Here is a 25,908-nt window from a genome sequence, read left to right on the forward strand (position 1 = left end):
CAGTGTCTTCTCCAGGGAGTCTTCTCTTCTCATGAGGTGGCCAAAGTACTGGAGCCTCAACTTCACGATCTGTCCTTCCAGTGAGCACTCAGGGCTGATTTCCTTCAGAATGGATGCGTTTGATCTTCTTGCAGTCCATGGGACTCTCAAGAGTCTTCTCCAGCACCATAATTCAAAAGCATCAATTCTTCGGCGATCAGCCTTCTTTATGGTCCAGCTCTCACTTCCATACATCACTACTGGGAAAACCATGGCTTTAACTATACGGACCTTTGTCGGCAAGGTGACGTTCCAATTTTAGTATATGTGCTGCCGAAGCGACGTGACGTGAGGAGGTATTTCAAAATGGCGCCGAGGTAAGACGCTCTTATCGGAGCTCAAAGAAATCTTTTAACTAAATGCCTTTGTTGCTGGCTCTCCTCCTTCTTTTGGATTTTATTTCCTTTCACTACTTCGCTGTGCTTTTGAACATCTTATCTTATCCTCCTCGGTGCCGGGACTTAATGAAGTTAATGAAGTTTTAACGAAGGCTCTCAGACATTCCCTCCCGGGCATTAAGGCACTCCCTCCCAGTTTCTCGTTGACTCCTCGTGACAAACTTATTCCAAGGATTTTTAAGGACTTCTAATGGGCTTTTAACCCTAAAAACTACAAATTCATAAAACCACAAATTTCTCCCACCACCTCTAACTTCGTGGACCCCCAAACATCTCAGTTGTTTTAACAAACTGAGAAGAAGGGGGGGGGGATACTTCAAAGGAGTGCTCTAATTGGACCCAGTTTTTAAACTCCTCGCAGCAGCCCAGCCAGGACTGAATGAGAAGTGAATGAGATTGCGACCTGAGAACTTTAGCACTCTATCACTCTATTTAGAAGTCTGATCTCATTGATTTAAGAAGAATCTAGCAATGAGAAGAGCCAAAAGACTCAGGTGTCCTGATACAGAAACTGACGCAGAGCCCCCTGGTTTCAAACAGAGTAATCTAGATAATTACCTGCTACCTCAAAAACAGCACATATCTCCTCCCAAAACCTTCCTCAACTCTTTACATGGAAAGACAGTTGAAGAGATATCCCTAGGAATAAATGAGGACAAGGCTACTACTCCCATAATCGAGGCACAAGCACTAATTGATAGAAAGGTGGAGCTGCTGGAGGAATGCTGCCTATTGACTGCTCAAACAGTTCAAAAAATCTTTGAACAATTACAAAACATCTCCAAGAAGCTGGATAACCCAGATGAAAGGAGGCAACTTACTCCCTTTTTGCCATCCTTAACAAGCCCTGGAGATAAACAGAACAAATACAAATTTATACCTCTAAACCAGCCAAAAACCAGAGGAAGCCCCCCTCACTCAGTCAATCTGATACTGAGGCCATGTGAGATTGTTCTCCACATTTTTCCATATAGAGGGCCCCTACCTTACTGGGAGTCATCCTTCTGGGCCAGACATCATCTAAATCTGCTCCTAGGCCTTGAGGGTGGAAGCATCGACTTAAAAGCAGTCAAGAGGCTCACTAACGATGGATACTCCAAAAAAGTACTACTAAGATTTGGTAGTCATAGAATTCCAACCAAAATCTTAAGGGAAAAGGCTCATTTAGCCCAGAAAGGAATTATTCCGCGTCGACACTTTGAAGATATATCACTCAGACCATTGATTGCATCTAAAAGACAGAACAAGATGAACAAGGCCATTCCACCAGAAGCCGACATCTGCCCTACTCCCGTGGAAGAACCCAGTAGATGGGAGAAACCACAGCCAGCTACCCGGGAAATCACGCAAGAAAAATCCAAGCTCCCAAACCATGCGACTGTAGCATCAAATAACAGCCTCGCCCTTGACACAATAGACTGGACAGTCCCAGAAGAAGAAGATCTGCTGAGTAACTTTACCAAGCTACCAGATAAAGAACAAATAAACATACTCAGTAAATTGACGAAACTACAGGCCAGATTGACCGAAATTCACCAACAAGGTCAACAAAATGCAGTAGAAACAATACACAATCAAACTTTACACTTACCAGCCTTCTCCCCAAAATGCATAGTCAAAAAGAGAGCTACTAATGGAACTTTCAAATGTATAGATGCAGAGCTTCAAATCCAGCCTCCTTTAGAATATGAAATGGCAAGGAAAAACTCCAGCAATGAGACCACAAATTCCTGGCTGAGATATCAAATACTAGCTCCAAACGAAATAGGTACCCCTTATTTAAGTACTACAAAGGACTCTAACATTGCCGAACAAAAGATGACCTCCAACAGACCTGACACACTGAGCTCAACACCAAATGAGGCCAAAGAAATGGAAGTAGAGACTGAAAACAGTCCTACTGTCCATAACAGTCCACCAACCACAGAAATTTCTCAGGAACAAGGAACAGTTAAGGAAGAAAATCAAGAAAGGGAGGAAATTCTAATTTCCCGCACTTTAAAAAAGAGTCTAAAAGATCCACCATTATGTTCCCCACCGAAAGCAGCGACAAATGGCTGTATCTGCACAAGACAAAATCCCTCGCTGGACTCAATAACAGAACTAGAATGACTAAATGCTGTCAACCAGCCACCAACTCAAAAACGGATCCTACGCTTGCTGTCCTGGAATATTGCAGGGTGGGGAAACAAAGACGGAGACCCAGACCTAATGAACTTCTTTAAAGATTTTGAATTAATACTTCTACAAGAAACATGGTCAACTAGAGATATTAAAATCAATGGATTCACCTCCTATACGAAACCCGCACTGAAAACAAACACGAAGGGCCGGCCGAAAGCAGGGTTCTGTTGTATGATCAAAGACAACTTAGGGTTTGAAATCAAGCAGCTAGAAAAATGCTTACCACTTGCACAAGCTCTACTTTTAACCCAAAAAGACGATACTTTGCTACTTGTAAATGTCTATATCCCCCCAACTAAAAACAACAGCAGCAGTGATAATTGGTCACAACTAAGCTTTTATATAGAAAATTTGACCGATAAATACCCAAACGCCTCACTGATAATAGCAGGTGATTTTAATGCCAGAGTGGGAACCAACAATGAACAACTATGTAGCAAACTAAATTGGAATACTGATAATGATATCGCACATGCCCTGAAAATAGGACGATTCTCCAGAGATAGGGTTGTAAACAACGAAGGCCTACGCCTACTTGAATTATGTAACAACTTTAATTTGCAGATTGTGAACGGTTCAACAAAAGGCGATAGAAGCGGGGAGTTTACATACTTCTCCCCCCGAGGATGCAGTGTCATCGACTATATTCTTGTCCCTTATAATATTATAAATTCGATCATGGACCTCAAAATTGGAACGCGTACTGAAAGCGACCATCAGCCATTATCGTTGTCTATTAACTTAAAGGTCGAAACCAAAATAACCAAGTACAATATCATAGAACCTTCTCAATACAAACAAATGACCCAATTAAAATGGTCCCAGGAAATGAGTGCAGCAGTGGGGCAAAAACTTACAGCCAACCTGAGAAAACAAATATTATCCAACTTAAAGACCACTAATTCCCACAGTGATATTCCGAAAATTTATAATGAAATCTTCCAAATGTTCGTAGAGCTTAGTACTCCACCTAAAGTTTGGGTACTTAAACATAGCGCTAGCCCTTGGTTTGATGATGAATGTTTCCAGCTAAAAAGAAAACTGCGCCAAATATTTAAAAATAATCGCACTAAACTAGAGCCCTCTTATCTTGATGAAAAAAGAAAATATCATTACATTCTGGCCGAAAAGAAACAGAAATATGCAACCCAAAAATGGCTACAATTATTCGACTCAATTCAGAGTAAAAACAACAAAGCGTTCTGGAACCTAGTGTACGGAGGATTGAAAGCCGAAAATCAACTAACTCTACCACCAATTGCAGAATCCAAATGGTCCCAATACTTTACATCTGTATTTAACAATCTACACAGTGAACCTAAAGGAAATGAGACCACTAAAAATAAAATCAATAAACTCCAGGAGTGGCCAAGGGTAGAAGAAGAGGAAATTAGAGAGATAGTTAAAAATTTCAAATCGGGGAAATCTCCTGGGCCAGACGGTCTACCAATAGAATTATTCAAGACCTATATAGATTGGTGGGCAGAACCCTTAGCTCAATTGTTTACTCTCATAGATAAATATGGGATCATACCTGAGATATGGCTAAGATCAATAATTATCCCAATCTTTAAAAATGGCGACCCAAAAGAACCAAGGAATTATAGACCGATAAGCCTACTATCAGTGATAGGGAAAATCTACGCTAAGCACCTCTTATCTAAACTCCTTACCTGGATGAAAAACCTAAATTTACCAGGGAAAGAACAAATAGGTTTCTCCAAAGGTTGCTCTACATTAGACCACTGCCTTATACTTATGCATTTGGTTGAAAAATACAGATCCCAAAGGCAATCTAAGATATATGCTGCTTTTGTGGATTTTCGTGGTGCATTCGACTCAATTGACCGCCCAAAGCTGTGGAGGAAACTCGCAGAATTAAAAATTGATCAGCGCTTATTGATTCTAATACAAAATCTATACTCTTCCAATACCTGTCAAGTCAAACTTAACACCAAAGGTCACCTTTCATCAGACATCCCAAACTCGAAAGGGGTAAAACAAGGGTGTATTCTTGCCCCCTTTCTATTTAATTTATTTTTATCAGACTTGCCAGATCACCTTCAAAAAATAGAATCACATGCCCCTAAACTTAATCAGAAACCAGCCCCTCTCTTATTATACGCAGACGATGCTGTCCTACTATCATTAACGAGCTTGGGTCTGAAACGTCTTATATCTTCTCTGATCCTTTACTGTGAATGTAACAAACTCTCTATAAATTATGAGAAGACAAAAATTTTGGTCTTCTCGAATGGTTGGAAATTAGAGAAATGGAAAATAAGAGGGCAAGAAATCCAACAAGTGAAAATCTATAGGTATCTGGGAATCTTATTCCAGAGCAATTTAGGGTGGGCAAATCATCGCACAAATGCCATAAAACAGGCAAAGTGCACCTCATCAGCAGTTGCCCGTTTTTATTATCAGAAAGGTAATCAATTTATTCCTGCGGCCAATCAGATATTTCAAACAAAAGTGCAATCCCAGATATTCTATGGAATCCCGCTATGGGTCCAAGCATATAACAGTGATTTAAAAAAGATTCACTCCAGCTTTCTGAGGCGTATTCTTGGACTCCCAGCTGTGATCAAATATGAAACAATGTGTGCAGAAATAGGCATACACACAATGGAATATTGGGCCTGGTCCACCTCAATAAAGTACTGGTTACGCTGCCATTTTCGCTGCCCTCCATCAAGTCTGCTCGCTGATTTGCTCAAAGACTCCTATAAATCAAGATGGTATCAGTACCTCGAAAAAAAGATTGAATCTTTAGGCATCGAGCTGGAGCCCCTGTACAATTCTAATGAGCAATACATTTTCCATAATATCCTAACTAGACTAAAGGATGTCGAGAGACAAAATATTATGGCAGCTGTAAACAAAATTTGCTCCCCCATATTCTATGATTTAAATATCTTAGATAGCAGAGCCAATTATGTCACTAAATTAATAATCCCAGCCCAACGTAGGGCTTTTATGCTGGCCCGTTTGAATGTTTTTCCCTCAGCATTTGTCAGGGGAAGATATCAAAACACTCCCAGAAACAAGAGATTCTGCAGATGTTCTATGAATGTCCCGGACACTGTAGAGCATATTCTCTTTCATTGCCCATTGTACAGTACGCTCCGTCAACGCGTGCTGTCCCCTCTTTTGGGTGGTCTGGAACCCCAGCAAGGTGAATGTGTGGGATTCTGCCTATCCGACGTTGACCAAAGGGTAACGGCGGGGGTAGCCGAGTTTTTGGTAGCAGTCCTCCAAGGAGCAGGTTAACAAGGAAAACCACTGATTTTATATGTATATATATAAATATGTATGTAGCCAACTGCTGCCTTTCTATATATATTTTAAGGCTTTTATATGCTATTTTCTCTTTTATGGTTTTATTTGCATAATGCCTAATAAAGGTTTTGATAAGTAAGCAAGGTGACGTCTCTACTTCTCAAGATGCTGTCTAGGCCTGTCATTGCCCTTCTCCCAAGAAGGAGGCGTCTTTTAATTTCGTGGCTGCTGTCACCATCTGCAGTGATCATGGAGCCCAAGAAAGTAAAATCTCTCACTGCCTCCATTTCTTCCCCTTCTATTTGCCAGGAGGTGATGGGACCAGTGGCCATGATCTTCGTTTTTTTGATGTTGAGCTTCAGACCATATTTTGCGCTCTCCTCTTTCACCCTCATTAAAAGGTTCTTTAATTCCTCCTCACTTTCTGCCATCAAGGTTGTGTCATCTGCATAGCTGAGGTTGTTGATATTTATTCCGGCAATCTTAATTCCAGTTTGGGATTCATCCAGCCCAGCCTTTCGCATGATGTATTCTGCATATAAATTAAATAAGCAGGGAGACAAAATACAGCCTTGTCGTACTCCTTTCCCAATTTTGAACCAATCAGTTGTTCCATATCCAGTTCTAACTGTAGCTTCTTGTCCCACATAGAGATTTCTCAGGAGACAGATGAGGTGATCAGGCACTCCCATTTCTTTAAGAACTTGCCATAGTTTGCTGTGGTCGACACAGTCAAAGGCTTTTGCATAGTCAATGAAGCAGAAGTAGATGTCTTTCTGGAACTCTCTAGCTTTCTCCATAATCCAGCGCATGTTTGCAATTTGGTCTCTGGTTCCTCTGCCTCTTCTAAATCCAGCTTGCACTTCTGGGAGTTCTCGATCCACATACTGCTTAAGCCTTCCTTGTAGAATTTTAAGCATAACCTTGCTAGCGTGTGAAATGAGTGCAATTGTGCGGTAGTTGGAGCATTCTTTGGCACTACCCTTCTTTGGGACTGGGATGTAGACTGATCTTCTCCAATCTTCTGGCCACTGCTGAGTTTTCCAAATTTGCTGGCATATTGAGTGTAGCACCTTAACAGCATCATCTTTTAAAATTTTAAATAGTTCAGCTGGAATACCATCACTTCCACTGGCCTTGTTATTTGAAGTGCTTTCTAAGGCCCATTTGACTTCACTCTCCAGGATGTCTGGCTCAAGGTCAGCAACCATACTACCTGGGGTGTACGAGACATCCATATCTTTCTGGTATAATTCTTCTGTGTATTCTTGCCACCTCTTCTTGATGTCTTCTGCTTCTGTTAGGTCCTTACCACTTTTGTCCTTTATTATGGTAATCTTTGTACGAAATGTTCCTTTCATATCTCCAATTTTCTTGAACAGATCTCTGGTTCTTCCCATTCTGTTGTTTTCCTCTATTTGTTTGCATTGCTCGTTTAAGAAGGCCTTCTTGTCTCTCCTTGCTATTCTTTGGAAATCTGCATTCAATCTCCTGTATCTTTCACTATCTCCCTCGCATTTTGCTTGCCTTCTCTCCTCCGCTATTTGTAAGGCCTCGTTGGACAGCCACTTTGCTTTCTTGCATTTCCTTTTCATTGGGATGGTTTTCGTTGCTGCCTCCTGTACAATGTTACGAGCCTCCATCCATAGTTCTTCAGGCACTCTGTCCACCAAATCTAAATCCTTAAACCTGTTCCTCACTTCCACTGTGTATTCATAAGGGATTTGGTTTAGATTGTATCTTACCGGCCCAGTGGTTTTTCCTACTTTCTTCAGTTTAAGCTTGAATTTTGCTATAAGAAGCTGATGATCTGAGCCACAGTCAGCTCCAGGTCTTGTTTTTGCTGACTGTATAGAGCTTCTCCATCTTTGGCTGCAGAGAATATAATCAATCTGATTTCGATGCTGCCCATCTGGTGATGTCCATGTGTAGAGTCGTCTCTTGTGTTGTTGGAAAAGCGTGTTTGTGATGACCAGCTTGTTCTCTTGACAGAACTCTATTAGCCTTTGCCCTGCTTCGTTTTGATCTCCAAGGCCAAACTTGCCAGTTGTTCCTTTTATCTCTTGCCTCCCTACTTTAGCATTCCAATCCCCTATAATGAGAAGAACATCCTTCTTTGGTGTCACTTCTATAAGGTGTTGTAAGTCTTCATAGAATTGGTCAATTTCAGTTTCTTCAGCACCAGTAGTTGGTGCATAAATTTGGATTACTGTGATGTTAAAAGGTCTGCCTTGGATTCGTATCGAGATCATTCTATCATTTTTGAGATTGCATCCCAGTACAGCTTTCGCCACTCTTTTGTTGACTATGAGGGCCACTCCATTTCTTTTACGGGTTTCTTGCCCACAGTAGTAGATGTGATGGTCATCCGAACTGAATTCGCCCATTCCCGTCCATTTTAGTTCACTGATGCCCAGGATGTCAATATTTATTCTTGCCATCTCATTTTTGACCACCTCCAACTTACCCAGGTTCATGGTTCTTACATTCCAGGTTCCTATGCAATATTTTTCTTTACAGCATTGGACTTTCCTTTCGCTTCCAGGCATATCCGCAACTGAGCGTCCTTTCGGCTTTGGCCCAGCCGCTTCATCAGCTCTGGATCTACTTGTACTTGCCCTCCGCTCTTCCCCAGTAGCATGTTGGACGCCTTCCGACCTGAGGGGCTCATCTTCCAGCGTCATAACTTTTATATGCCTGTTGTCTTTGTCCATGGAGTTTTCTTGGCAAGGATACTGGAGTGGCTTGCCGGTTCCTCCTCCAGGTGGATCATGTTTGGTCGAAACTCTCCACTATGACCTGTTCATCTTGTGTGCCCTGCTCGGCGTAGTTCATAGCTTCTCTGAGTTCTTCAAGCCCCTTCGCCACGGCAAGGCAGTGATCCATGAAGGGGACAATCCGTTATAGGTGCCATCAAATGGGCGAAGTTCTTGATGAACTTCCTGTAGAAGTTTCCAAACCCCAAGAACCTTTGCACGTCTTTCCGGTTCTTGGGAGGCTTCCATTCCAGCACTGCTTGCACCTTACCCAGGTCCATGGCTAAGCCTTTGTTGGACAGCCGGTAACCTAGGAACTCCACCTCTCGGGCGTGGAATTGGAACTTCTCCAGCTTGACCCACAATTGGTGCTCCTGCAGTCTTTTCAGCACTTCCCTGACGTCTTTCACATGCTGTTCCTCGTTCTCTGAGTAGATCAGCACGTCGTCCAAGAACGCCACGCAATTCTTGTACAGCAGTGATCCGAGCACGTGATGCATAAATCCTTGAAAAGTGCTGGAGCCGGATTGTAATCCAAAGGGCATAACTAAATACTCAAAGGCCCCCAGAGGAGTGAACATGGTGGTTTTCCATTCATCCCCCTCCCTCATCCTTATCAGATTGTACGCCCCCCTCAGGTCCAGCTTGGTAAAAATCTTTCCCTTCCTTACCCTGGTCAAGATGTCGTCAATTCTGGGCATAGGAAAAGTCACGGGTTCCGACACCCGGTTTAACGCGCGGTAATCAACTACAAGCCTGGGCTCTTTGGAGTCTCGTTTGTCCACAAAGAACACTGGACTACCTCCCACCGCCCTGGACTCTCGTATAAACCCTCTTTTCAGGTTCTTGTTGATAAACTTGTGCAACTCCTGCATCTCTCTATCTGACATGGCGTACAACTTCCCCACTGGCAGCTGCGCGTCTGGAAGCAGGTTGATTTGACAGTCAAAGGGTCTGTGGGGGGGTAGTCTATCCGCCTCCTTCTCGCTGAAAACTTCTTCTAAATCAGCATATTGAGGTGGTACCCTTCCCCTTTCCCCTACCGCCATCCCTGCCACTCTGGCTACTGCCATCCTCGGGTTTGCCCCTCCGTGACAGTACTCCACGCAGTGGGCCGACCCAAAGGTGACTGTTCGCTGATGCCACCCCACCACTGGGTCGTGCAATGCTAGCCAACTCATCCCCAGTATGATGGGTGGTCCTGCTAAGGTGGCTACGTGAAAGGCAATTGTCTCTGTGTGTCTGGAAACCGTCATTTTCATGGGTGGGGTCTGGTGGGTCACTCCCCCCCCCCCAAGAGTTCTCTCCCATCAAAAGTGGTTACTTGCAGGGGATGTTCTAGAGGCACCACCTGGAGCTGGTGTTCCAGCGCAAAATCCTTGCTAAAGAAGTTGCAAGAGCTGCCTGAATCCAGCAGCGCCTTCACTTTGATTAGGTGTCCATTGGGGAGTTCTAGCATCACCTCTATGGCTATGGCTGCTCGGGGAGGGTCTGGTTTGGGCACTTCTACTGGTTGCTCGCCTGGCTGCTGTGCCCACCTTCCTGCAGCCAAGCACTGTCGTTTCCCTGCGCCTTATCTCTTTCCTCCTCACTCCCCACTGCCCCCACCATTCCTTGCCACGCCCTCTTCTGAGGGCACACTCTGGCAAAATGTCCCGGCTGCTGGCAGAGGAAACACTTCTTATTGGCTTTCCCCTCCTTCTTCCGGACCTCTCTGGAGTTTGAAACCCGCGCGCGCTCGCCCCTCCAATCTCCATCGGCTCCTCGGGCGGCAGCGTTGACGCTGGCACGTTAGGAATGCGGTTGTCATGCCAACGCTCTCCTTTGCCTTCCCACCTTTCCAGAGCGCGCGTTTCTTGGCGAACTCCCACAGCGAGCGCCAACTTAGTCAGCTGATCCATCGACTCCAGGCGGGGTGAGCGGGAAATAATAATAATAATAATAAATTTTATTTATATCCCGCCCTCCCCAGCCGAAGCCGGGCTCAGGGTGGCTAACAACAATAAAACAGTACAAAAGTACAACATAAACAACATTCTAAAATCATTCATTATAAAAATTAATTAATTCAAGCCACTAGCAACCATTGGGCCAGAGCTCTGCGAAGATTGCCGAGGGAGGGAGTCAGGCTGTGCCCTGGCCAAAGGCCTGGTGGAACAGCTCTGTCTTGCAGGCCCTGCGGAAGGATGTCAAGTCCCGCAGGGCCCTGGTCTCTTGTGACAGAGTGTTCCACCAGATCGGAGCCACAGCCGAAAAAGCCCTGGCTCTAGTTGAGGCCAGCCTAACTTCTCTGTGGCCTGGGACCTTCAAGATGTTTTTATTTGAAGACCGTAGGTTTCTCTGTGGGGCATACCAGGAGAGGCGGTCCCGTAGGTACGAGGGTCCTAGGCCATATAGGGCTTTAAAGGTTAAAACCAGCACCTTAAACCTGATCCTGTACTCCACCGGGAGCCAGTGCAGCTGGTATAGCACCGGGTGAATGTGATCTTGCAGTGAAGACCTCGTAAGGAGTCTCGCTGCAGCATTCTGCACCCGCTGGAGTTTCTGGGTCAGTCTCAAGGGCAGCCCCACGTAGAGCGAGTTACAATAATCCAGTCTGGAGGTGACCGTCGCAAGGATCACAGTGGCTAGGTCAGGGCGAGAGAGGTAAGGAGCCAACTGCTTAGCTTGGCGGAGATGGAAAAATGCCGCCTTTGTTATAGCTGCAATCTGCGCCTCCATGGAGAGGGAGGTGTCGAAGATTACACCCAAACTCTTAACGGACGGTGCTGGCACTAATTGCGCCCCCGCAAGAGATGGGAGTTGCCCCCCCAATCCCATATCGCCCTGTCCCAGCCACAGGACCTCTGTCTTCGAAGGATTTAGCTTCAACCGGCTCCCACGTAACCATCCAGCCACAGCTTCCAAACATCTGGTCAGTGTGTCTTGGGCCGAGTCAGGATGGCCATCCATCAACAGATAGAGTTGGGTGTCATCGGCATACTGATGACAACCCAGCCCAAAACTCCGAACAAGCTGGGCGAGGGGGCGCATAAAGATGTTGAAAAGCATCGGGGAGAGTATCGCACCCTGAGGTACTCCACACACCAAGGAGTGGCGCGATGACAATCCCCCCCCCAAGCGCCACCCTCTGTCTCCGACCAGAGAGAAACGAGCGCAGCCATTGAAGGACTGTGCCCTGGATCCCCACGTCGGCAAGGCGGTGGTCCAGAAGTTCGTGATCGACCATGTCGAAAGCTGCTGATAGATCTAGAAGAATCAGCAGCCCCGACCCGCCTCGATCCAGCTGTCTACGAAGGTCATCTGTTAGGGCAACCAGAGCCGTCTCGGTCCCATGACCAGCGCGGAAGCCAGACTGGAATGGATCCAGAGCCGATGTTTCATCCAGAAACCCACCAAGCTGTTCAGCAACCGCTCTCTCAATCACCTTACCCAGGAACGGAAGATTCGAAACCGGGCGGTAATTGGATAGATCTAAAGGATCTAATGATGTTTTCTTTAAGAGCGGGCGCACCACTGCCTCCTTCAGTTCCCCTGGGAATGTCCCCGTGCCAAGGGACAAATTGATGATATCCCCCAGGAGGGCCCGCACCTCGTCTAGACACACTCTAATCAGCCAAGGCGGGCACGGGTCGAGAGGACAGGTGGTGGGCTTTCCAGCTCGGAGGAGTCTGTCCACATCGGCTGGGGATATCCGGTCGAAGTGGTCCAATACTGGACCCGAGGACAGTCGAGGGGCCTCCAGTTCCTTTATTGTATCCAAATTGGCAGGGAGGTCATGGCGGAGCGACAAGAAAGTTCATCTCGCACCCAAGAAGATAAACCTTCCTCAAATAACATTTGCACGGGTTCGGAACTGAGATCCCACCCAAGTTTATGGATCAGCATCGCAAATCGGGACCAGTACTCTCTCACTGATTGGTTCCCTTGTTTGTGTTAGGATATTTCCGTTCCACCTTAAAAGGGAGCAGGCTGTGAGTCACAGAGTCTGTGTATTTCCTGTTCACAGGATGTTTATGTTTGCTATTGCTTTCGTTTTCTCTGTCTGTGCTTGAACGCTGAAGCAGACGGTCATGTCTTTCCTTTGTTCTGACCAACGTTGAATAAACTGTAAATATGCTCTCCTGCTGTGCATCTTTTGCTGTGTGGATTCTGCTGAAAGAGTGTGCACCAGCCTAGGAATGTGGCAATCTATTCTTAAGGCTTCGTGTCGCTAATTGCAGATACTGTGTGACTGCGTGACTACGGGAGGTCGATGGATCATCCGGCAGCCGGCTTGGGGCTCAGATGGACGTTATCTCCCTGGCAGTATCCCAACAACAAGGTTTCGGACCCAGATTCACGGAACTTACAGGAGAGTAAGAATGCAACAGACTGCTGAGGTATGTGGAAAAGCGAAAGCAGAGGCTTTTCTGTGCAAGAGTCTCAGAACTCCGGCTGGCTTAATTGGCCTGGGAGCCGAGCCAAGAAGGCTTCGTGATTAATGGGAGCCAAGATAATAAGTCTTTGAAGGCATAGAGACTTTGGCTCACGTAAAGACCTGAGATGGATCTTTTACAATCCTCAGAAGCTGCTCCGTGTCCACTAAAGCTAAATGGCCACAACTATCAGACCTGGGCAAGGTACTGTGAGGGCCAGATGAGAAGGCTTGGAGTGTGGAATACCGTTTCTGAGAACCCCCCAGCCCCTGTGACAGATGAGTGGAAGGCACAGGATTCGAGAGCCATGGGGATAATTTTGCTCTCAGTAGCTCCTGAAGAGTTAATCACCCTGGCTGGCAAGGCCAGTGCACATGAGATGTGGAATGCTTTGAAAGCTGCCCATCTGCCAGTCATCCCAGCCCAGAGTTTGAATGCATCGGAGGTCCTGGCTGTTTCCCAGAATGCGTATGAATGCAGGGATGCTGAGAGCACCGGTTGCAAGCTGCAGGGGGAGCAGACTGTGATGTCATCCCAGGCAGCATTCCAGTCTCCAGGGGGAGCCAAGGAGTCGGCAGCTGAGAGCTCTGTTTCTCGTGGGAACCAAGGTCATCGCCTTTGCAGAGGCCGGAAGGCCAGAGGTAAACAGAGGCAGATGCCTGCAGATGGCCCGAAGCAGAAGGGGGGTGAAGAGCCCACGTCAGGGAAAAACAAAGCGTTGTTTGCTGGCACTGCTTCACCAAAGGCTAAAGGCAAGTCTGATTGCCAGGAGCAGGGGGGCAAGCTGCAAAAGCCCACACCAGTGGAAAACAAGGTTTTGCTTGCTGCAAAGACTGCTCCAAAGGCTAAGGCCAGATTTATTGTTGACTCAGGGTGCACGCGCCATTTGACGAAGGATAAGCACCTGTTTATCTCCTTCACACCTCAAGAAGGAGAGATCCACCTGGCTGATGGAAGGACGTTGTAAATTGCAGGAAAAGGGGCTGGCCAAGATGCCTGAGTTGGTTGAAGGTTTGAACATCAAACCTTGTAAATTTCACATGAAATGTGTATCTTGTGCAGAGAACAAGGTGAAGGTTGCTCCAAAAGGCAAGGAGTCTAGCAGGCAGGCTTCCAAACCCTACCAGCTAGTGCACGCAGACCTGGTTGGTCCTCTTGCGCCCTCTTTGGGAGGAGCAAGGTACTTCATGGTTCTAATTGATTCTTTTTCCAGGTACATTCATGTGTTTATGCTCGAGCAGAAATCACAAGCGTTTCCTAGGTTCAAAGCATTCTGTGCTTGGCTGGAGAATGCTCACGGTAAACGTATCGGCTGTCTGTTTACCGATCGGGGCGGGGAGTTCACTTCTCAGCAGTTTGAGGCCTTCCTGACTGAGAAGGGAATCCAGCATGACTTGTCAACGCCTAGATCGCCATGGATGAATGGGCTTGCGGAGCGAGCAAATCAAACGTTGCTGCAAGGAATGAAAACCTTGTTGCATGATGCCAACCTCCCTGAGAAGTTTTGGGGGGAAGTTCTGTCAACGGTAGTTTATACCGTTAATCACAGACTGTCATCACCTATTGGTTGTACTCCGTATGAGAAGATGTTTGGTAAGAAACCGAACATCAAGCACATGAGAATCTTTGGTTCTGACATGTGGGTACACACCCCACAAAGCAACAAGCTTGGGAAGCGCGGAGCACATGGTTTGTTCATGGGGTACGAAAAGGGTGCGTACAGGGTATGGATGACTGACTCTAAATCCATTAAGTTCACAAGGAGTGTTGAGTACAATCCTAAGTGGGGGGAAAATGTGGGAATTTTCCAGAGTTACCCAGAGGAAGATGTAGGTGATGTGAAAAAAGCAGATCATGCTGAAGAAGCTGAGGAAGCTGATGATGATGATGATGATGATGAGAGTTCGGATTCCAGTTCAGTGGGCGGCGCTGCTGCTGGTGTCAGTGACAGTGATGACACTGCAGACTACAAGAGCGCAAAGGCCTCAGTCAGACCATCTGATGCGTCTGACAATGAACTGGAAGAACCACTGTTCACCATTGGTCACTTTTCTCCTAAGAAGGAGGAGATGAGTCCAGAAGACTTGCGTTTGGTTCGCAGGTCTGAAAGGGCGACCAAAGGCAGACCTCCAAAGAGATTTGCTGATGAGTTTGCTAAGACGGCAACTGCTGTTCTTAGTAGCTCAGAGAAGGTGTGGGAACCTTCAAGCTTCAAAGAGGTTCAGGAGTTAACCTCTAAAGATGCTGAGCCTTGGCTTAATGCCATGAAGGCTGAAGTTGATTCCTTGAACAGGAACCAAACTTGGGAACTGGTACCGGTAGTCCCAGGAATGAGACTGGTTGGCAGCAAATGGGTCTTCAAGGCCAAGACAGACCAGAATGGCAAGGTTGTCAGACACAAAGCCAGATTGGTTGCCAGAGGTTTTTCACAGGTACCAGGACAGGATTACCACGAGACCTACTCACCCACCGTCAAATATGAGAGCATTCGGCTGATGCTCAAGATCGCTGCGGAGGAGAAACTGCATGTTTCCCATCATGACATTAATACAGCTTTTTTGTACGGGATTTTGAACGAGGAGCTGTACATGCTTCCACCTGATGGAATGCAGATACAGAAGGGAATGGTCTGTAAACTGCGGAAATCCTTATATGGTCTCAAGCAGAGTGCCAGGTGTTGGAACACAAAACTCACTGAGATGTTACTTTCTCTAGGTTTTCACCAGGGCAAAGCTGATCCATGTGTGTTTGTCAAGGAGGAGGGGCAAAACAAACTGTATTGTTTATGTTTTGTTGATGATCTTCTGATGTTTTGGAAGAATCAGGCTTTCTATCAAAGCACCCTAGCTCAACTGAAGGAGCACTTTGACATGAAGGATCTTGGTGAGGTATCCAACTATCTTTCTCTGCAGGTGGAGAGGGACCAAGCAGGTAATTTTCTGGTACACCAAACACAGAAAATTGCTGATGTATTAACCAGGTTGAATTTGGTTGATGCAAACCCAGCAGACACACCGATGGTGACAGTTTACCAGGTAGATAGTACTGCTGAAGCGTTTTCTGACACTACGCTGTACAGATGTATTCTAGGCAAGTTGAATTTCATTGCATCGCTATTTGAAAGGGACTATGCACTACAGGCTGAGGTTCACCAGTCAGAAGACTGGAGGTCTTGAAATCTTTGCAGATGCAAGTTTTGGAAGTGACACCACGGATGGTACAAGCACTTCTGGAGTATGCTACATGTACAACCACTGCCTGTTTGACTGGTTATGCAAGAAGCAGACGGCAGTGAGCCTAAGTTCCTGTGAAGCAGAACTCAATGCTCTGTCATTTTCACTCATGGATTGTGAATGGTTGATGCAACTGTTTAAGGACATCAGAGTTTCTGTGAAATGTCCTGTACAAGTGTATCAAGACAATAGATCTTGTTTGGCTTTGCTGAACTCAGAGAGTTGCAAGCAGAGAACCAAGTACTTGCAGATTAAGCTACATCGTGCAAGAGAGTGTATTCAAAAAGGACTGATTCGGGTGTCCTACATGGCAGGAAATGAAATTCCTGCTGATCTGTTGTCTAAGGTTGTTAACAGAGAACAACTTAAGGTTTACGTACAGAGGTTGCAATTGGGTTGAACCACAGGTACTACAGGTTACACGGAAAGGGGGAGGATGTTAGGATATTTCTGTTCCACCTTAAAAGGGAGCAGGCTGTGAGTCACAGAGTCTGCGTATTTCCTGTTCACAGGATGTTTATGTTTGCTATTGCTTTCGTTTTCTCTGTCTGTGCTTGAACGCTGAAGCAGACGGTCATGTCTTTCCTTTGTTCTGACCAACGTTGAATAAACTGTAAATATGCTCTCCTGCTGTGCATCTTTTGCTGTGTGGATTCTGCTGAAAGAGTGTGCACCAGCCTAGGAATGTGGCAATCTATTCTTAAGGCTTCGTGTCGCTAATTGCTGATACTGCGTGACTGCGTGACTACGGGAGGTCGATGGATCGTCCGGCAGCCGGCTTGGGGCTCAGATGGACGTTATCTCCCTGGCAGTATCCCAACAGTTTGCACCCCATCAGTTCCTTGCGAGTTACGCTTTGTTCCACATCACTCGAGAACATGTGGTCCATGGCGCTAAAAAACTTCCTCAGATCCTTCAAAGCAGCATTCTCCGCCGCCATCAAGGGCCGGACCCAATCCCTGGCCCGCCCTTCCAGGTGCCCCACCACGAAAGCAACTCTTCCCCCATCGTCTGCAAAGTCATCATACTGCAGGTCCAGTGCGTACTGCACCTCTGTTTTAAATGCATTATAATCTCTGGGGTTGCCCCCAAACTTCTGCACTAGCCCTGGTACCTTCCTTGCAGTGGGGGTAATCTTCCCCTGGGCATCCTGAGTCCTCCTTTCATCCAGCCGCACCGCTAGTAGAGCCAGTTGCTGCTCCAAGTCTCGGTTTCTCTCCTCCAGACTTGGTCCTCCCTTGGCCCCCTCTCCTGCGCCGGCTCCTCCGGTTTGACTCATGACGATGCACCTGTTCTCCTTCACACAAGCAACTTAGAGGACTGACGGATTGCTATCATGGGAATTGGGGTTGCTTGTGTGTAAACCTCCACCTGCTCCAAACTGCGTGAAGCGGTTGCGTTTTCCCCGGCTGAGCAGTCCCCCTTGGGCACGACTGCTTCAGTCGCTGGCAGAATCCGTCAGTGGGCGTTTCCTAAACTTCTTCCAACATAAAAATTCCTTAACGGACAGCCTCCTTCTCGCCTCTCTGCGCGGCAGCCTTCTGCGCAGAGTGGGCGTGCCTATCGGTGGTCCTCCACTCTCCTCACTGACCTCACTTGAAGAGTCTCGGAGCCTCCCCTCCGAAGTGCTCTCCAACCCTCCTTTCTTCCTGGTGTCACCTGATTTTTCTTTCCCCGCGGGAGCCCTCTCTCCTCCTGTACTGGTTCCCTCTCCGGCATCATTGGAGAGCCTCGCCTCTCTATTTTGCTCCGATGTCAGTTCCCTGACAGGGAGCAACTGGGAGGAGTGGTCCTGGAAGCTGAAGGCCTGGCTGTTAGCCAAGGGTCTGTGGGAGGCCACACAAGGACCCCCACAGCATGCTCCAGCCGGCGCTGCAGCAGCGGTCATTGCAGCTGCCCATGCCTCACAGAGGAGGGACCAGAAAGCCCTGGGAGCTATAGTGCTCAGTTTGGAGGGCTCACAGTTACCTTTGGTGGAGGGGCTTGAGACCGCCCAGGAGGCCTACCAAGCACTAGAGAGAGTGCACCACAGGACCACAGCTGGGGCAAAGATCCACACCACCAGAAGCGTGTTTGAGCTGAAGCTGCGTCCTGGTGATAGCATCAGACAGCATGTGACTAAGATGCTCTCTGTTTTCAACAAGCTGAGACTGTTGCAAGTTAACTTTACTTCAACCAGATTATCCCTCACTATTTGCGAGGAAATTAAATCTTCCCCTTACTTTCTCACTATAAAGATCCATCTTCCAAAGACCAAAAGCCCATGGTTGATAACTACAGTATATCTGCCCCCAGTAATTAATGATTTCGACCGCAATGAAAGGTGGTCTGAACTTTCGTCTTGGCTCCATGATCTTCAAACAACTAACCCAGGACTTCCTCAAATCCTCTTAGGCGACTTTAATGCAAGAATAGGTCCCAACGACGATGATATATTATCTCTCGCAGCACTCCTGGACAATCCCCTGCAGCCCCCCTGGGGAAACAGATGCTCTCTTGATCCTATAACAAATGCGTCGGGGAGGCTGATGGCCCAATTGGCCATGGAAACCGATCTCTGCATCGCGAATGGTAACATTACTCCCTTGTCCTCGCAGCAGTTAACGTGCATCACTTCCCGGGGAACCAGTGTTGTCGACTACATTTTATTGACGCCGGAGCTATTCTCAATCTCTACAAAAATGGAAGTGGCTGAATATTTTGGTGGTGACCACCTTCCATTGACTCTATTGTTAAACCTAATAGAGCCATTTTCAGCCCCCTCAAACTATAGTTCCACGGCACAAAGCCACCCTGTATACAAAACAAAGAAATGGACAAGCCTCAGCTCCTCTCTTGCCCTGGACATACAAAAACCATTTGATATGTCTGCAGTTCCCTCTGACCCAATTCTGCCCGCTGACCAATACCGGAAATTAATTGATGCTTTCTCAGCAACTTACATAACCACCACCTCGCCTATCCACCAACGCCTCTTCTCTGAATCGCCTTGGTTTGACAAGGAATGTAAAGCCCTAAGAAGGCGAATTAGGAAAATGGTCAGAATCATCAAATTTTCCAACGACCCCCAAACCCGTGCAAAGCTCATAGATATTAAAAGGACATACAGAAACATGATTCATTGCAAGAAACAGCAGCACATCCTTGAGGCTTGGTCCACTCTTCGTTCGGCTGTAGAGAGGCATGACTCCCGCTCCTTCTGGTGCTTAGTTAGACCTTCGGCTCCATTCAATTCAGCTACCCAGATTTCCGCTGATGAATGGATTGCCTATTATTCAACCAGTTTCGCTTCTCCAAATCATCTTACAGATCTCCTTCAATCCCCGTCGGACCTCTGTTCCTGTTCTCTTAGTCCCACTTCCTCAATAAACTTTACCTCAACTCGCATCTTCAACATCATAATGTCCATGCGAAGGAATAAGGCCCCCGGCCCAGACATGGTCCCGTTGGACCTTTTCCTGACTGATCCTCTTTGGTGGAGCGAACAGCTGACTCCTGTATTCACCGCTATCTCCTCCGCCCTAGACATCCCCGACTCCTAGAGAGAAGCTATAATAGTTCCGATCTTCAAAGGCGGCCAGCCAAACATCCCTAGGAACTATCGCCCCATCAGTTTATTATCTATTCCGGGGAAAATATTTGCCGCTGTTTTACTGGAAGAACTTCTTTCATGGGTCCAGGAGAGGAACATTCTACCGCTAGAACAGATTGGCTTCCGAAAGTCAGCATCAACCATGGACCACTGTCTAACTCTCTATCACCTTGCCAGTAAATACACTGCACCAAGGCAAGGCCACCTATTTGCCGCTTTCATGGACCTGGAGGCCGCCTTTGATTCCATTCCTAGGCAGAGATTATGGTCCAAACTTCCCCATCTGGGAATTGATCCGCACCTCCTCTCCCTAATTATTTCCCTTTATTCAAACACCACAGCTCGCGTCCGAAGTGGTCCCAACGGCTCCCTTACTACTCCATTTCCAACGGCCAAGGGCGTCCGACAAGGTTGTCTCTTGGCCCCTTTACTGTTTAATCTCTATCTTCATGATACAATTTTCCCTTTGAAGCTAGCATCTAAGTATCCTCCTCACTTAGCAGGCCACCCCGTTGCTTCCCTTTTCTATGCAGATGATGCCGTCATCTTATCCAGAACAGCTGCGGACCTAGCAAATGCAGTTAATGCATTTATCGCCTATTGTAAGGCGGAAGCTCTTAATATTAATTATAAAAAATCGAAAGTCCTCCACTTCACTCGTTCCCGCAAACTCAAGCTGGAGCCGCTTAAGATCACAGGTGGCTACTTAGAAAAGGTAAAAGCCTTTAAATATCTAGGCTTAATATTCACTTATAATCTCTCCTGGACCACCCATCTACAATCTGCCTTTCTCGCTGCAACCACGACCTCTAATGCCATTGTCCGATTTTACCACCAGAAGGGCGGCAAACACCTTCCAGCAGCAATTCAAACATTTAATGCCAAAGTTGTCCCTAAATTATTATATGGCTGCGAAGTATGGACTACAGCAATATCAGGTAACTTGGATCGCCCACTTCATATGTTTCTGAGATCTCTTTCCGGCGTCCCGAGATGTGTCTCAGGTGCAGCCCTACGAGCATGGAGTCGAGCCATTTCCTATAGCTCCCACCTATTAGCATCGGATGCTCGAATTAGAGGTGGTTTTTCCAATCTGATCCTAAGAGATATTCATAATTCCCCTTGGAAAACTACAATTAACCTCAAATTCCGCTCTCTTCTCAATCTGAATTGTAAAACTGTTCTTAACTTAGAGTGTATCAGCCCGGCGGCCCTACCTCCAATTAAAAAGAAGCTACAGCAACTTGACTTCTCTAACACAGCTTCCCATGCAAGAGGGCCGTGTTCAGGCCTAGCCCTAGCTATTCCACCCCCTGAAGGGATCCCTCTATACTGCTTCACAATTTCTTTGGAGGCTAAGTGAAGGGCCTTTACCTGTGCCCGTCTCAACTGTTTTCCTACAGCAGTTCCTACAGCAGTTCTGTCGGGTCGTTATTCCAGAGTTCCCATCGCAAATAGAACATGCACCTGTAATGACACGGCTCTGGAGACTATGGAACATGTAATGCTCTTCTGTCCCAACTGGACAGATGAAAGATCTCGGTTTTTAACTCCTCTCGTGAACAAGCTTCATCTCCCAATCCAGCCTTGGATAGTGTCCCTTTTTTTGCAGGATTCTGATTCTTGGATTACCGAGATGACAGCTAACTTCCTGCTCAGTGTGATGAAGAGGAAAGCAGCACTAACTTCTTCTTTAACACCACAGCTGCAGTCGATACGCCGCACAATCGAACGAAGTTCCAAGTAGCCTTATTGTACAAGGACAATGGAGCTAGGACAAATCTGAGGAGCTGAAGGACCCTTTAACGATCCTCCTCCAGCCTCAGCAGTTTTTTATTTTTTTGTTTTTGTACTATCTGTCACTCGATGTTTTAAATCCCCTGTCGCTTTTGTTATCCCTTCCCCCCCCCTTTTTTTTCTTTCTTTCTTTAAGTATTTGCCCAGGACGATATCTACCTTTACCTCCCCACCCCCATTTTATGTTGTTATTTTTATGTATATCATGCTATGGCCACACGGCTAATGCAATAAAATCTATATATATACTGAGGAGTTGAAAGTTTACATTTTGCTCAGCTCGCTGGACAAAAGCTATGACAATTTGTGTCTAACTTTGGAATCTATGAATCCAGCGGACCTGACGCTGCAGTATGTGACTGGTCGTTTGTGTGATGAGGAAGAACACCATCTCAGAGAGGGCCGAGCTGGCTCAGGGTGCCCTGCCGGTAGCAGAGGGGGGGCCAAGCCAGAAGGCACAGTTCAGGCTTTTTCCACTCGTCGTTGCTTTGTCCGTGGGTCTGTTGAACACCTGCGTTGGTCCTGTCCGAGGAGAGCCAGAGAGGCTGGACAGGATGTCTCCAAGGTCGTTTCCCATGGCAGTCAGCCAAGTCCTCATGGCAGCCAGCCAGGTTTCCATGGCAGCCAGTCTAGGAGAGGAGGCCAGCGTGGGAACGCGAAGGGAGGAAGTGCCAGAGGAAGTGAGAAGGATGGTTTTTCTTATCATCTTGCTGCCTCCATGGCAACCGTGAAGGACAACCCCAGTGGAGGCAGCATGCTGTGTTGGAGCATCGACTCAGGAGCCAGCCACCATCTGATGCCATCTAGTGGCGAAATGTGGAACTGCAGGGCTTTTTCAACTGGGAAAACAGTCACTCTTGGGACACAGAGACAATTAATCATTGTTGGGAATGTGTTTGTTTCGTTTTTACAGGCAGAGCTGGAAGCCTACGTTGTGCCAGGAATGCAATGTTGTCTTTTATCTGTATCTGCTCTTGTAAAGGAGAGCTTTAAGGTTTGCTTTGAAAATGATGTCTGTTCTATTTCCAGGGGTGGGAAGCAACTGGTCAGTGTTGAATGTCAGAACAGGCTCTATGTCCTGGAAACACCTCTGGAAGGTAAGGGGGACGCTGAGACAGCACAGGCGCAATGTGCTAACGTTCCCGCACACAATTCGTGTGCGTATTTGTGGCACAGGAGAATGTCTCACAGCTGCTGGAAATATATCCAGAAGCTGCCAGAGTGCACTGAGGGCTGCAAGATGAAGGCATGTGATATGTTCTTGGATTGCAGAGCATGCAAAAGAGGAGAGGAAAAAAGGTGCAGTTATCAGAGATCGGAGAAGGTAACCACAAGGCCTTTGGAGCTAGTGCATGCAGACCTATGTGGATCCATGCCAGTAGCGAGTCTGGGCGGAGCTAAGTTTGCACTCACGCTGACAGACGATTTATCTAGGAATGGGTGGGTCTTCTCGCTGAAACACAAGAGCGAGGCAGCGCCGCTGATCAAAGACTGGATTGCACCCCCTGATGCGAGAGATGGGGGTGCCGAACACTTGGCACAGGCCCTCGGTGAAGTCAGATCTTCCTGACGCCGATTCCAATCAGCGCGTGCTGGTTGCTTCAGCTCGGAATTATAATTGGAAACATACAATTGGAAATGAAGCTGAAAGCACATACATCAAGTAAAGCTCGACTGATAAGACTGCTGATTAATGGATCTCTGCGACCAGGAGTGATGGACGGATAAGTAAATCTTCTGATGAATTACCACAAGGAGACTGTATGTTTGGAACGAAGGGGGGGTGGAGGAAAAAACTCTTTTTTTCTTTGCACGATGTGATATTAATAACCCTTCACCCCAGATAGAAAGAAGATCGTTGCGTTTTTATGAATCATAGGCAGGATTTTAAGAACTATGTGGGATGGATTACAGCAGGAGAGAAGACTGGTGAACGATGAGAAAAGAGGAAATTTTTTATGACGCAGTTAAAAAATGGCGTCCCACCAAGACAGGCTTGCCGGAGAAAGAAGGACAGGGGGAGGAGAATCAGGATTGTTCAAATGAGAAGGAATGTTGGAATGCAAGTTTGACCTGACAGAGCCCCCAGACTCATTTGATTTATTTGGTAAGCCTGAGAAAAATAAAGGACAGACCGGAGATTAATTTTGTTTATGGAAGCGTTGTACAGAGGCTGTTCCTGACCGATATGATTTTTGGAAGAGTACAAAATCCACATAGAATGCCAGCTTTTAACCTGCTTGTGAAAATCATCAGAGATCGCAAAGAAAGGAATTTACGATAACAACAAGAGAAAGGAAGTAATAAAGGACTATCCGGATCAAACTGGACAGAACTGTTTAATTAAAGCAGTAAGATAAGTGATGCTGTTTTGGACTCGTGCGGAGCTTGATGTATGGGTACCCCCAACAAAATTTAAAATTTGGCTGTATAATTTGGAACTAATGTGATATGGATAATGTGATGTGATTGGCCTGTTAATAAAAATTATTTAAAAAAAAGAAAAAGAAAGACTGGATTGCTGCAGTGGAACTACAGTTTTCCACTAAGGTGCAGAGCTTTCAGAGCGACCGAGGTGGAGAGTTCACCGGGTCTGCTTTGCAGAGTTTCTTCCGCCAGAAGGGGATACGTCACAGGTTGATGGTTGCTTTTTCTCCTCAGGAGAATGGCGTTGCAGAGCGTAGGAACAGAATGCTACAAGAGGCAGCTGAAGCGCTACTGTTTGACGCTGGCTTGCCTCAGCGCTTTTGGGCCGAAGCTTGGAAAGCTGCCAGCTTCACTTTAAACAGGTCCTATAGCTCTGTTGTAGGGGACACGCCCTATTTTCTGCTGCACGGTAAGAAGCCCAAGGTGCACTTCTTCTGTGTGTTTGGTTGCGAAGCTTGGGTTCTTGTGCCAAAGACCCAATGCAAGAAAGGTGACCTGAGGTCCCGGAAAATGATCTTTTGTGGGTACGAGCCTGGGACAAAAGGGTGGAGGTTTGCCTATCCTGAATGCGATCAGTCCAGGATTCTAGTCAGCAGGAGTGCTGAGTTCTGTGAGCAGAGTGGATGGACACGGATCCATGGGAATCCTGATGTTCTCTCAGAGTGTCTGTCTGATTCTGCTGAGGAGGGAGAGATAGATGCTGAACCTGTTGCTGAGGATCAGGTCTCTGACCAGGATCAGGAACAGGGAAGGGCATCTCCGCAGCTTGTTAAAAGAGAGCCCAAAATTGAGCCTTCGTCTCCCGTTAGTCAAGTGCAGAAGGCCAGAAGACGCAGTAAGTCAGAGGGGGCACCTGAGACAGTGCTCAGACATTCCACACGCACTACGAAGGGGGTACCACCTGAGAGGTTTGAGGTCACCAGCGTGTGGGTTGGTTTAGCGCAGTGCGAACCTGAGAGTTTTGAGGAAGTTCAACAGTTGCCTGAGGCAGAAGCCAGGAAATGGCAAGAGGCAATGGGAAAGGAGTTGAACTCAATGAAGTCCTTAGGTGTGTTCTCCACCACGAAGCTGCCAGCAGGCAAGCAGGCTGTGAGCTGTCGTTGGGTGTACAGGATTAAGCCCACAGCGTCTGGAGAACCACAGTACAAGGCTAGGCTAGTAGCCAGAGGGTTCACACAGTGGAAAGGGCTGCATTACACAGAGGTGTATGCTCCCACTTCCCGGAGTGAAACTCTGTGCGTGCTTTTAGCAGTAGCTGCTCAAAGAGGGCACCAAGTGCACCACTTTGATGTGGATGTGGCTTATCTGAACTTGAACCTGAAGGAGGATCTATACATGCTACCTCCTCCAGAGTTTGAGGGCAATGAGACAGGTGTTGTGTGGTAATTACACAAGTCTATTTATGGTTTGAAGCAGTCGGCCAGAAATTGGAACATGCGCCTGAATGAAGCTCTGGAAAGTTTGGGTTTCCGGAGGAGTCTTGCAGACAGTTGCCTGTACCTGAAGGGGTCAGGAGAGACATAGGAGGCAGTCCTGGTTTTTGTGGACGACCTCCTGTACTCAGCACAGACAGGTAGACAGGTGCAAGATTTTGCCAAAGAGCTTGGTAAGCAGTTTAAGCTCAAAAACCTTGGTCCTGTTCAGGTTTATCTGGGAGTTAGGATAGACAGATCTGAGAACAGAAGTTTTTTGCTCAGTCAAAAAGGCAAGATTGAGCAGTTGCTTGAGAAGTTCAGGATGTCTGACTGTGCAGGGGTCAAAACGCCCATGGAGACAAGCTAC

At 46.8% G+C, this 25,908-nt stretch overlaps 1 protein-coding gene across 1 annotated transcript; it reads left to right on the top strand.

Annotated features, from left to right (window-relative positions):
• Nucleotides 1–908: 908 nt before the first annotated feature.
• LOC144326427 (uncharacterized) lies at nucleotides 909–25,512 on the top strand. The gene is made up of 2 exons (XM_077922984.1): nucleotides 909–2,445; nucleotides 25,376–25,512. Exons 1-2 carry the CDS (start codon nucleotides 909–911, stop codon nucleotides 25,510–25,512), a joined length of 1,674 nt encoding a protein of 557 aa, XP_077779110.1.
• Nucleotides 25,513–25,908: the final 396 nt, after the last annotated feature.

The sequence above is a fragment of the Podarcis muralis genome, chromosome W (assembly GCF_964188315.1).
Source record: "Podarcis muralis chromosome W, rPodMur119.hap1.1, whole genome shotgun sequence".
NCBI classification, from domain to species: domain Eukaryota; kingdom Metazoa; phylum Chordata; class Lepidosauria; order Squamata; family Lacertidae; genus Podarcis; species Podarcis muralis.

Coding starts and splice junctions, on each gene's coding strand:
- LOC144326427 (XM_077922984.1), top strand. CDS start 909: ATGAGAAGAGCCAAAAGACTCAGGTGTCCTGATACAGAAACTGACGCA. Junction 2,446..25,375: donor TTCCCGCACTTTAAAAAAGA/GTCTAAAAGATC, acceptor GCGTGCTTTTAG/CAGTAGCTGCTCAAAGAGGG.